We start from the raw sequence: 12,518 nt of genomic DNA on the forward strand, positions 1-12,518 counted from the left end.
AATTCTTATCAAGCTGAATCTTTACAGTAAGATATGCTTTACAGTAAGTTATAGAGATTGAATTTTTTTAACTCGTGAATTGTTTACAAATACGTAAAAATAACGAAGAAAGTTGCGAGTTTTCTCCTTTTTGTATAAATAACTGTGAAAAAAGTTACTAAAGTAAGCAAACACAAATATATAACCCATACGGCACAGATTATTGCAATTATATTGCAGCAACGTTGCAATGTTGCAAGTTGCAATGCAACATTATAAAGACATTGCAGAGATATAGGTGCACAAAATTCTAGCACACTTGTAGCAACATGACATTAATATTTCGGAAATATTGCATGTAATCCAAATTCTATAATTTATATATTGTAATACTCGTATATACATATACCCAGCAAACACCAAGTTACAGCTATATAATTGTTAGTTGTAATTTCCTACTCAAAAATATAATACGTGTATTATAACAATTATATTGTTGAGTGGAAAATTACAACTAACAATTATATAACTGTAACTTGGTATTTGCTGGGTATAATACTGTAATAAAATAATTTTTTGCAATATTGTACAATAAAAGATGTTAACGATAATCAATAATTTTATTATCTTCCAAAAAGCGAACATTTTAACATTGCTGCAATTCAACAGCAATGATGTAGCAACATTTTGCAGTGAATTTGCAATATTGCAATATTGCGGTAAAAGATTGTTGTAATGTTTTTGCAATCTATCGGTGCTGTATGGGAATTATCATATTGTCACTATATAACAAAATATAACCGATAATATAACGTATACGATACATAACGTAAATATAAGTTGTAATTTTCCACTTATGGATTATTACAGTTATATAATGTAAATATAACAGAACTAAAGTGAGACAGATAACTAAAATGTTATATAATAATCTATAGATTTTCAGTACTAATTTAACAGTGAATATCGAAACGCAGCCTATGACGAGTCATTTTTTTGATTTTGTATACTTTGTAAGTTTATTATATTAATAAATATTTATATTATACACATATTTATTACATTGTCAATTTTTCTTTTTGCATAAATGTGCAGTTTCTTTCCATATACAAAAATGAGATAAGTATAATGAAATAATATTTTATTCATGTGCAATTCGACGTTTTCGGAGATGTCATTTGAGGAAGGTATTTCTCTTTCATATTATTCAAGCTAAGATTTTGAGACACATAACCACTTTCTCATAGGGTCGAACGAAAACAGACGACAACGTCCGCTTGTTTGCCGTAAATGGCTTTATTTTCTGCTCTCGGAGATCGTCAACGGTGTGTATGTATGTACAAGTCTCGAAGGAGAAAGAATAAATCAGTCTCTTGGCATCTGATTCTGAAGGTAGAATTATATCCGTTCGCTTCGAGAAGAAAGAGATTGCACATTCACACGTTCTCGATTTTTAACAGAAGAAAAATAGCGAAAAAATTAGAGATCGTCACGTAAACCTACTTAGAAAGAGAGATTTAATCACGATTTTTTGTACTGTAAAAAAAAAGTTGAAAATCTACCTATTTTTTTGTCTTACACATAGCTGTGACAAATGACAATGCAAATATTTTTAATTTATGTATAACACTTATTATTTTACTATATGAGAGATGAAGTTAGAGTTTTACTATTTTTTTTTTTTTTCATTTTACTTTATATATTTTTTAAATTTATTTTACGAGCGAATTAAATTGATATAAATGTCGATAATAACTATGTATTGAGTTTGTCTTTTTTTTAATCGATTGCTAAGCATTACACAATGCGTTGGTGCCATCGATGCCATTTAAAGGCAATAAAAAAGGACCTCCCACTTAATGAAGAAGGAATCAAGAGCCAGAAGTTCCACGCGATGTTGGGTGGGTCGTACAAGGCGATCTCGTTAGTCGCTTTTTTGTACTGTTATATCGGCAAAATACAAGAATGACTCATTGTGACATTCGATTGTTGGGAGAAAGAGAGAGAAAAAGAGTTAAGTCAGAAGTTTTAAATTAAATCACAAGAATATAATTTTTCAAGCACGTTTCTAATTAATAAATCACAAAAGAATTGTTACAACAATTTATCACAAACTATTATTTACATTAGATACACTTATTCAACAATTAATATTGAATAGTATTCTATTTATAGCACTTTTTTATACCCGCGCGATTTCTTCAAACGCGTAAGAACCCTCTAAAAAACACATATAATTTCAGCAATCTTGTGAAAGTCGCGGAATAAAACGGATGAATTTATTGTTATACGCCCGCAGTATAATAAAACTTTCAATGGTTTCCGTATGCTGGTGTCCGAGGAACGGACTCGATGTGTTTTATCGTTATGGGATCCTCGAAATTAAGGACAAGGGAAAGGGAAGAAGAGAGATGCTCGAATCCTGACACTCCTTTAGGAGTGCTCTTTTTGCGAAAAGAGAAAAGAAAGTGAAATAGTACGCGAGAAAAAAGGAGAGACGAAGGTTTACTTGATCGACGCAAGGAACCACTTGTCCATATTTGGCTACACCCGCTGCAGACTCTACATTCCTTTTTTTATTGCTCTTTCTTTCGCCCGCATCTTTTATACGCTTCTCTGCTGAATATGCGACCTATATAATCTTAAATTTGTAAATTTTAATTTCATTGATAATTAAATTTTATTAAATCCCAGGTAGCACATGGATGTCCTCTGAAAATCCAAAATGACATCTAATATGGATATAACTGATATCCTCAGGATATTCTATTTTAATCCTAAGACCTCCTCCGGATGTCCTAAGGAAGAGCAAATAATCGCTCATTTTTTATCCCTGAATTATTCTCAAAATATTGTGTGGGATATTTCAAAGATGTTTATAGGATATGAAAAGGATGCTATTTATACTGATTTTTATATCGGAAAAAGTTTACCTATACAAAAAAGTATAATATAATAATATGAAAAAATTACTTATATAACAATAATTCTTCCACTATTATTAAAACTATTATTATACTAGTAGATTGTTGTATTTTTGTAGTTTTTTCAAAAAATACATTGTTTTGCATAACAAAATAAATAATCATATATGGATTTTAATTTTCATAAAATATATCGATAATAATATCTTAAAACATCCTACAAATATCCTGGATCATCCTGGACATTTACAGGCTAATCCTGAGGATGTTTTGTGCTGTCTGGGATGTAATGTGCAATATTTATCGCTATTTTCTGTATAAACAAGTTCCAATCCACTTCCCAACTTTTAATTTCCGAAATAAACAGCTAGATTATCTCTCGATCGAAATAGGCCGGTATCAAAAGTTCACGAACCACGCCTTCAATTTAGATAATAGCGTGTTATCTCTGGTTTGATACTGGGTTACGAATCCCTACGGAGTTATTTGGGGTTGCAGAGATTATCATTAGATCAATCGTCAGACAGTACAAACGAATGAAAAAGCGCTGGTCCTCTTTTGGACCTAAAGGCACCCGTATAATAAGTGGCACAAGACCGCTTTCTATCCATATGTGAAGGATTTCTCGGTACATTTCTTGAAGGCGACACGCTGAGAGAAGAATTGACCGTAAAATAACTGCGACATTTTGATTTCGCGCCTAAAATATAGTATTCTATTTTTTAAATTATTTTTTAGATTCCAGGAATGTATTAATGGTTATTCTTTTGAAAGATACTTCAAATATTTCGATTAATTATTTCAAAATTATGCGCTATTATACTAAAAATATTATTATATTATATATGTACATTTAGTGATAATTCAAAGCTTAGAACATCAAATAAATTGATCCATGAAAGTTTATTAATTCTTCGACCTAACTGACCAATACAAATTATTCAATGACACAACGTTTCGACCCTTGGGTACGGGCCCTTTTCAAATGTTACTGCAAAATCATACATATATATATTTGACAAAAGAGAAAAAATATAATAAAATATTATAATTTTAATATATACATGTCTACAAGTTAATTTAAAATAAGAATGTGGTTATAAAATATTACAACAGAATTTATTAATGTGACCTTTCAAGATGTCAGTTCGAAAGATGTGATATTACTAATGTTAAAAACGAAGACAAGTATGTTATTAAACCTGTCACATGTCTGTTTTAAACAAAAGAGATTACAAAAAGAACGCTCTGTATATTAACAACATATATATTTTGTATGGCATCAAACAGGTATTTGTGCAGTTTTAATTACACAAATAATTTCTTGTTATAGTATAACATTTTTTTATAAAAATATCTCTTACTTACTTATACATGAAATCAAAACACAAGTAAATGAAAAATGAAAAAATTTCCTGGAGACTGACCTGAACTGCATGATTCTCTTGATTATTTGAAGAGAACACGATAGTTGCTCTCATTAACAGCATTAACACTTTTACTAAAATACATAATATTTTTAACATTTTTTACATGATGACTTTTTCCTTTTTTAAGTATTTATATTCGAATCGTTTTCACGCAATTCGCCGTTAATAATGTTCCATACACAATGATTCGTATAGAATAATGCTATCTTTTAAATGTCCCGCAACAGATTCATTGTAATAAGTCGAGTTGTGTTTATGTACGTGCGTGTATATAATTTACGAGATTTTATTTTTAAATGCGATTTTTTAAGATTTTTTCGCATAAATCGATTATGATGATTTTTTACCATCAAATTATAAATTTGTTGATAAATGATTGTAATTAATATATTTTTCTTAATTATGTACCCAATATCGAATTAAATAGATTCTTAATAATACTGTTCAACAAAAAAATGACTGTATTTCGAACATCGGAACGAGAAAAAATAAAGTAAACTAGGACTTTCAATCCTCAATAGGAATTTTCGGTGTCGGTTATGATTCACAAGATATTCACAGTTCAATATGAGGTATTGCAGAAGTTAGCGATGACTTACATAGGTTGACGCGAATTACAAACAGTTTTAAAATATGTTTATTCTTAATTATCTTTTAGGTCACTGACAATGAATACGAAATCAATTGTCAATATACTGTGTTTGATGGCAAGAAAACTTTTTTAGTATGTCACATATTGTAGTTATAATATGACAAAATTCGAAAAATAGCACTTTCTTACAAATTTAATTGCAAATTTTTTTTAATTGTAACGTGATGGAGCAATTTTTAAGTCAGATTCGTGTTTAGCGTCAAAAACACTATAAGAAACATCTAGTCTTATACTGGTGTTCTTTTACTGAACAGTGTTATTAATCACAGATCTCAAAAATTGTTCATTCAAAAACTGATTTTGTTTATATGATATTGATTGTTTGATGTATCATTAAATACAAATACGATCGTCTGCGCATCAGGAAAAATCCGCTAACGGACGATATTCAGAAGACGGAGGCTAAGACAGAGAAAATGCAATATATTAAAAAATTTAAGAGAAAGAGGGCCGCGCAAACATTTGGTAAAAATATACTTGTAAAGCTATAATTTCGACCTTAGATTTGTAGATTGAATTTATGAAATAAAAATGATTTATGAAAACAATTACCAATTTATCTGTACATGTCTGATAATACATACCGAGGGCAGAATTGCGTCTTCTACTTCGCTTCTTAAGGTTACAATAGTTTCGAGACAACTCATGAAATTTGGTCTATCGTTTGCCACATTCCAGCAATTTAGCATCAAATCGTATAATTTCTCTAGACAGTGACAGGGTTTCAATAACTTGTTCCCTGCACACACATACTCCTTTACTTCATAATAAGTATATAAGTCAGCATACGGCTGTTGTCCCAACGATGTAATTTCCCACATAAGTACCCCGAATGACCAAACATCGCTTTGTGAAGTAAATATTCGGTCTATCAAAGATTCCGGTGCCATCCAACGAAAAGGAAGTAGGCCTTCTCCTCCCTAAAATACAATTTTAGTGCAATTAAAAGCTTTTATCGAAAAAAATATTTAACGTATAAGACGGGCAACAAGAGCCAAATCGCGGATGACAATGCGTTATCCTAACGAAACTAAATAATTTTCCGTTAGAATTAAATACCGGTGCACAAGGCACCAAATTTTACTTGGACACGGCCAAGATTTTAAATATGAAATAATCTCATATTTGAGATTTAATTTCAATACCCCTTTTAACCCCCCTACGGAAAATAAATAAATGAATGCAAGAGAAAAATATAGATCCGAAAATCGCTGAATCGGGAATCGAACCCGAGACCTTTTGCTTGCCGGGCGACTGCTCTTCCAGCTGAGTTATTCAGATCCTTTCGATTCTATACTTTTCTCTGTTATATATATTAATGTTGGTAAACAAACACAGGGGGTTAAAAGGGGTATTGAAATTAAATCTCAAATATGAGATTATTTCATATTTAAAATCTTGGCCGTGTCCAAGTAAAATTTGGTGCCTTGTGCACCGGTATTTAATTCTAACGGAAAATTATTTAGTTTCGTTAGGATAACGCATTGTCATCCGCGATTTGGCTCTTGTTGCCCGTCTTATACGTTAAATTTATATTTATATTACAGAGCCTTGTTAAAACTCTTATATTGAAAAAAATATTGTTCATTTTTGCAAGCGTTAGATGTAGAGATAAAAGTCATCTGTCGTTTCCATACAAATATACACTAAAATAGTTTTATATTACATTAGTTCATTTATGTATGTTTATTTATTCTAATCAGCTCAATAATGTGTAATATTATTTTAATGCAGGAAATTTATCTTTTTGATATAATTGCATTGTATTTACCGTACGGTAATAGTCTTTGGTGTAAATATATTTAGCTAGTCCGAAGTCGCCGATTTTCACAACACGGCTTTTGCGATTTCTTGAAGATATTAAGCAATTTCGACAAGCGAGATCTCTATGCACATAGCGTTGTTCTTCTAAATAGCGACAACCTCGAGCAACATCTTCGCACATGGCAAGCAAATCTTGTATACGCAGGGCGTGCGGATCTTCCGGATGCAATGTTCGAGTCTCTCTCAAATATTTCAGTAAATCACCAGCTTCCATTAATTCCAATATCAACCATGGTGAATCCACGGTAATACAGATGCCCAACAATCTTAACACATGTTTGTGGTTAAATTCCTTCATAAGTTTAGCTTCTTCCAAGAATACTTCTTTCTCTTGCAAGGAAGCATTTTTTCGTAACATCTTAATGGCGACGGGCATTATTTCTGAACCTTCTTCATTTTTGATAATTCCTTGATATACCTGAAATATATTTTATATTCAATACCTGAAATATATTTTATATTCAATACAAATCTATAGAATGCATGCTAAAAATGTTTTAATTTATTACAAAACTTTTTATGAAAAATTTTAATTTTCACAATACTTTTATTAAAAATGTGCCTCAATATTTTCTGATTAAGATGTTAAGGAAAATCTTTGAGGATATACAAAAAAATAAAAAATTAATTTTACCTCTCCAAATGCGCCGCTGTCTAGAAAGTTTCCTAGGGTGATTTGCTTTTTTTCGATTATTATACTTGCAAATTCATCGATATCCCTTTGCAATTTACGATCATGCATAGAGTGGAGTACATAGTTTACGAAAGGTGTTTCGTTCGCCGTTGTTGATTCAATATTGATTATTGAAGGTCTAATTATTTGTTTACTTTTTTTGCGTTGCCAGTGCTTACCTGTTAAATACATAAGCGTTATAATACATTCAATACTATGCTTTGCGAAATTTAAACCATTTTTAATAATTGAACTAACTTCTTAAAAACTTTATATTTCCTTTATATGTCCCATAAGCAAGAAATATTTAATCAACATTTTGAAATGTTGATTTTATATAAATTTTCTAAACGTTATGATATAATGTTTTATAAATATGTTTAAAATATTTTAATAAACGTATTAATAATATTTAAAAGATATTTTAACTGATGTTTTAAAAATATTATTTAATAACATATTGCTTTCAAAATATTTTAAAAATATTTTAATAACATAAGTCAAATTGTTCCTTATATGTTATTAACACGTTTATTTGTTCTTCGATTTCGATATACTCGTGCCAATATGCAATGTGAATCCATATATAATCTTTCAGTAAGTTTTTGCAAATAAACGAAAGAAATAATAAAAAAAAACAAAATAAAAACGAATAAAAGAATAAAAAGTAAGATTTCTTCCAGTGTGTATTATTAACATTAATATTAATGTTATATTATATCTTGTAAGTTCAAAAGATATTTGTCGAATTTTTAATTATATTGAAGAATTAATTAGATTAGATTATCTTCTTGTATTTTGTATGAATTTTTAATAAAAATACTCAAATTGTTTGACAAAAATAAACTGTAATAAATAGAAGGTTAAAATATACTTTCTATTTTTAAATTTAAAGAAATGTTATTTCAACATTACCGAAATCTCTAAATCGATATCAAAGTTTGTTCATAATAATGTTCAATGTTCAAAACTACATACTTGACAACATTATTATGTTAGTAAAAATCATTATAATAACCTTGTAGCAATGATTTCTTGCTTACTGGGATATCATGTTTAAAATAATTTTTAATTATAGTATTTAATTATAATTATTTTAAATCTGTAAAAAATGAACACACAGCAGTAAAAGTAGTAAACATTATAGATTACGATGGTAGCGACAATGCTTAATATTAACGTTACGTATTGCACAGTTAATATTTCGTTCTTATTAGATTTCAGATTTGATGTTAAATCAACGACTCTTGATTCGCCGCTCCAATTCCCAGAACCATAAGCATTTGTAGCCTGCACACGAAAAAGATATTTCTGATTCATTTCTCTCGTCGTTATCCAGCAATAATTATTTGTTCCATTATAGTATAAATTCCAATGTTTGATTTTGTCGGTTCGATTGACTTCTTTGTCATTATTTTCGACAATTAAACCCTCCAGTCGATACAAAATCACTGGTGAATCATGAGCTTGCGCATGTTCCCAGTTTAATTGATACGTCAAATTTGGAAGTTTTGTTACAATGGGTCTCCCAGGAGCACTTGGTACACCTTTATTATACAAAAGTACAATTTAAATATTTTCGTTTTATTCTAGAATATATTATTATAGAACTTTATTATTTATAATTTCCAATTAAAATTTATTTTTAAGAAAGTCTTAAAGTATATATGGGACGTTCCACGTCAAGTTGGACAGGCGTCTGAGCAAAATTTGTGAAGTCAGAAAAAGACGTTTAAAGGCTTAAAATTTTCGTTATTTTAAATTGTTTAAGAAAAAACGTGGCCTTTTAAAAAATTCAAAGTACCTACTTCAATATGATACGGCTGGAATACATGATAAACTTACTGAAAACATATAATTATCGATCAAAACGCATTCGATTTCAATGAAACTCGGTATCTCTAGGGGGTTTTCAAGTTGTTTATAAAGAATCTATAGTCAGAAATTGAAAAAAATTTTTAATTTCTTCTTTCTAGTTTTATCGTTATTTTAGTACTATTTAAATGTGTTCAAAAAAATGAAATGATTAATATTTAACATGTGTCATATAATAACAATTAAGATTGGAAGGAGATATTCCGGCGCAATTGACTCTCTTTCAATTATTCAGTACTATATGTTTTCAGTAAGTTTATCATGTATTCTAGCCATCATATTGGAGTGGGTACTTTAAACTTTTTAAAAGGTATTTTTTCTTAAACAACATAAAATAATGAAAATTTTAAGCCCTCAAACATCTTGTTCCGACTTCACAAATTTTACACAGACGTCTGTTCCACTTGACGTGAAACGTCCCATATACATGTAATATCATATACATATTATCATTGTATGGTTTACTCACCATGCGTTTCAAATCTAAATCCTTTTTTAGGCCATACAAAGTCCATATATTTGGGGTATCTCAGGATTAAACGGAAATTGTATAGAGTTTGCTGTTGTAAATTTTTTATATAATATATTATTTTATTATTATTTCTTTCACTGATATTTGCAATTTGCCACTCCCGCATCACATCGTCCTTGTATTCCAGTATGGGACGGAATTTCGTGTGCATCGTCAAATTGACGCCAGAAATCCATGAGATATTCATACTATTTGTACTGACTCCGATTAAACTTAAATTATTCGGTTCTGACATGTAGATTGTTTTGTTTAAACTGTCAGTGAAGAATTGACTAAAATTGTATGGATATACACGCACATATATCTGATAATTATGTTTTGACAGCAGCGATCCGATTGTCGTGAAAAGCTTTCCATCTGTTGTACGTTCGAGCGTATCGATAAGTTTTGTGATGGAAGATTTTTGTATTATTTCTTGCGTTTTATTTGAAAATTCCATCCAATGCACCTCGTAGGTCACTGTCACGCAGTTTAATTTCTTGGATGGCATCCAATAAACTATCGCTAACGTTGGCGTTAAAACTTGAACCGTCACATCTTCTGGCCATGTCGAGCTTTCCGGTAGTTATCACTTTCACATCCGAGCCGAATTGCAAGTCCATTGATAACTTGCGGACGTAAAAATTGCTCAGTGCTAGTTTCAGCGTATATTCTGTGAACGGCATTAAATTCTTGAATTCGTAATGCCGTTTGTATGTCGTCACATTGCATTGCTCGAACTTATTACTGCCATTGTCCAAACATGTTAAATAACTCCTAGAGATGTTATATATAGTAGTTGGTAAGTCGTACTTTTCGCATCCGTCATTGAGAATCGGTTCTGGAAGGCTTACATTGATACTGTGTATGGTTTTATTTAACACTTCAATACGATAATTTGTCATGTTAGGTATCAAACATTTCGTCTGGGGATATGTTTGTAAAGTTTTATCAAGTGATATAAATTTATTGAGATAAGCAACATTTTCTCGGTAACGTATTCTACGTACATATTCCAATTTATGTTCTTTGTATTCGAAAAGAGGATATATTTTTTTAAAAATGTAAATTACGTTTTCGTTTGTATCGTACAAGTAAATGTTTGTTTTGTCAAACGTTAAATATCTGTAATTGTTTATATTTTTAAAGTTTGAAATCTTGTAATATTTACAACCATCAAGATTTGTTATAACAAAGTCACTGACACTACTCCAATATAATAGCGGCTCAATATTTGTTGTATCAGTCTGTAAGGTGATGTAGGACCCTAGATATAGTTCGTTACGAAAGCATTTATTGTCTTCTCTAAGAGTTTTCATGTTTTTTCCATCTAAATCCGATCGCATTACTTCTGACGAGCCAAACAGTGACCAATACATATATCTGAAAAGTACGCATATTATTCACTACTAATAACATATCTATTATATCAGAAAATAATATAAGATTATATTGAAATTTCTACAATTCTTTGTGAGTTTATGATTTTATACCTTGTGATAAAAAAACAATTATTAAAGCATTAAAAAATTATACAATAACTTCAAGTTTTAATTAAAAAATCAAAGTTAGTAACATTTTTTACATGTATAAAACTTAATGTACCCTGATGATGGCAGTACATGTAAAAACATTGCACGATCTTGTTCCTTGGATATATTTATTTCATCATATTTTACTATGCCTATTTGTTCCAACAATGTTAAGTCTAGCTTTATAATGCAGATTCCCGTTGTACATTTTTGTACCCAATAAAGTTTTCTATGAATCCAATCAAAGCAGAGTTGATGTGCAGTGTCATTGAGCTTTGCTATTGTTCGATTCGTTTGGATTGCGGTTGGATTAAAATCCGATGTTATTAGCTCTGACTGGTCATTGATTCCATATATTTTATGTTCCAATGCTGAGTAAACGATATCTCTATACATAATTTGTGTATCAAGTTCAATACCTATCTGTAAATCTACATCCAATATATCCACACCAAATGAATACCACGGGATGACGAGTAATAGAGGTATCGGATTCTCGTCCATGGTGGACACATTGATGAAATTAACAAAAGAACTACGATCAATCAATTTCCTCATTCTTACATTAAAATAGTAAGTTGTATCAGCTTTTAAATCGTATATTTTGTATTCTAATGGAAAAGTCATACCAGCATTCGTGATATTTATTTGAATTGTCCGATTTAGATCTTCGCTCCAATACTGAATTATATATAGTATGATGATATATTGATATTTAAATTCTTCCGATCTATAAAAAAGTAAGATATCTTAATCTTTTTATTTTTAGCAAAATTTAATTTTAGCGAATTTATGATAAAAAATAAATAAATTATGTATGTATATATATATATATATATATATATAGGGTGTCCCATTTTAAAAATCGCATCTCGATAATTCTTCAACAAACTAAAAATGTTTCATTGTCAGACAAAAATTGTATGGTTTTGAGGGGGACATAGGATGGTGCCATCGATTTAACTTTGAAAAATCAATTGAAGGTCACGTAAAAGTCAACTTTAATTTCTCAAATGGAATCATCTATTTTTTATTGTTTATTTTTGTAGCTTATCTCGAGAGCTTTTCAAACCTTTATAATAAAGTATTTTTTTATGAAATATACTCTTTGAGTTATA

General features: G+C 29.9%; 1 protein-coding gene across 3 annotated transcripts; it reads right to left on the reverse strand.

The window, feature by feature from the left end:
• Positions 1-3,787: 3,787 nt before the first annotated feature.
• LOC114936320 (protein sevenless-like) lies at positions 3,788-12,165 on the reverse strand. 3 transcript variants are annotated; one of them, XM_085479501.1, is made up of 8 exons: positions 12,030-12,165; positions 11,474-11,935; positions 9,827-11,251; positions 8,604-9,029; positions 7,444-7,661; positions 6,757-7,227; positions 5,570-5,905; positions 3,788-5,387 (listed from the first exon to the last, which is right to left on the reverse strand). In XM_085479501.1, the coding sequence occupies exons 3-8, from the start codon at positions 10,377-10,379 to the stop codon at positions 5,346-5,348; spliced, it is 2,046 nt and encodes a 681-aa protein (XP_085335627.1). In that variant the 5' UTR covers positions 10,380-11,251; positions 11,474-11,935; positions 12,030-12,165; the 3' UTR covers positions 3,788-5,345. The 3 variants fall into 3 exon arrangements, with proteins under 3 accessions (XP_085335627.1, XP_085335626.1, XP_085335628.1); XM_085479500.1 differs by lacking the exon at positions 12,030-12,165 and having other exon boundaries at positions 11,474-11,957; XM_085479502.1 differs by lacking the exon at positions 12,030-12,165 and having other exon boundaries at positions 11,820-11,846.
• Between the last annotated feature and the right edge of the window lie 353 nt (positions 12,166-12,518).

This window comes from Nylanderia fulva, unplaced genomic scaffold (assembly GCF_048542155.1).
Source record: "Nylanderia fulva isolate GAGA-0341 unplaced genomic scaffold, ASM4854215v1 Scaffold120, whole genome shotgun sequence".
Taxonomy (NCBI): Eukaryota; Metazoa; Arthropoda; class Insecta; order Hymenoptera; family Formicidae; genus Nylanderia; species Nylanderia fulva.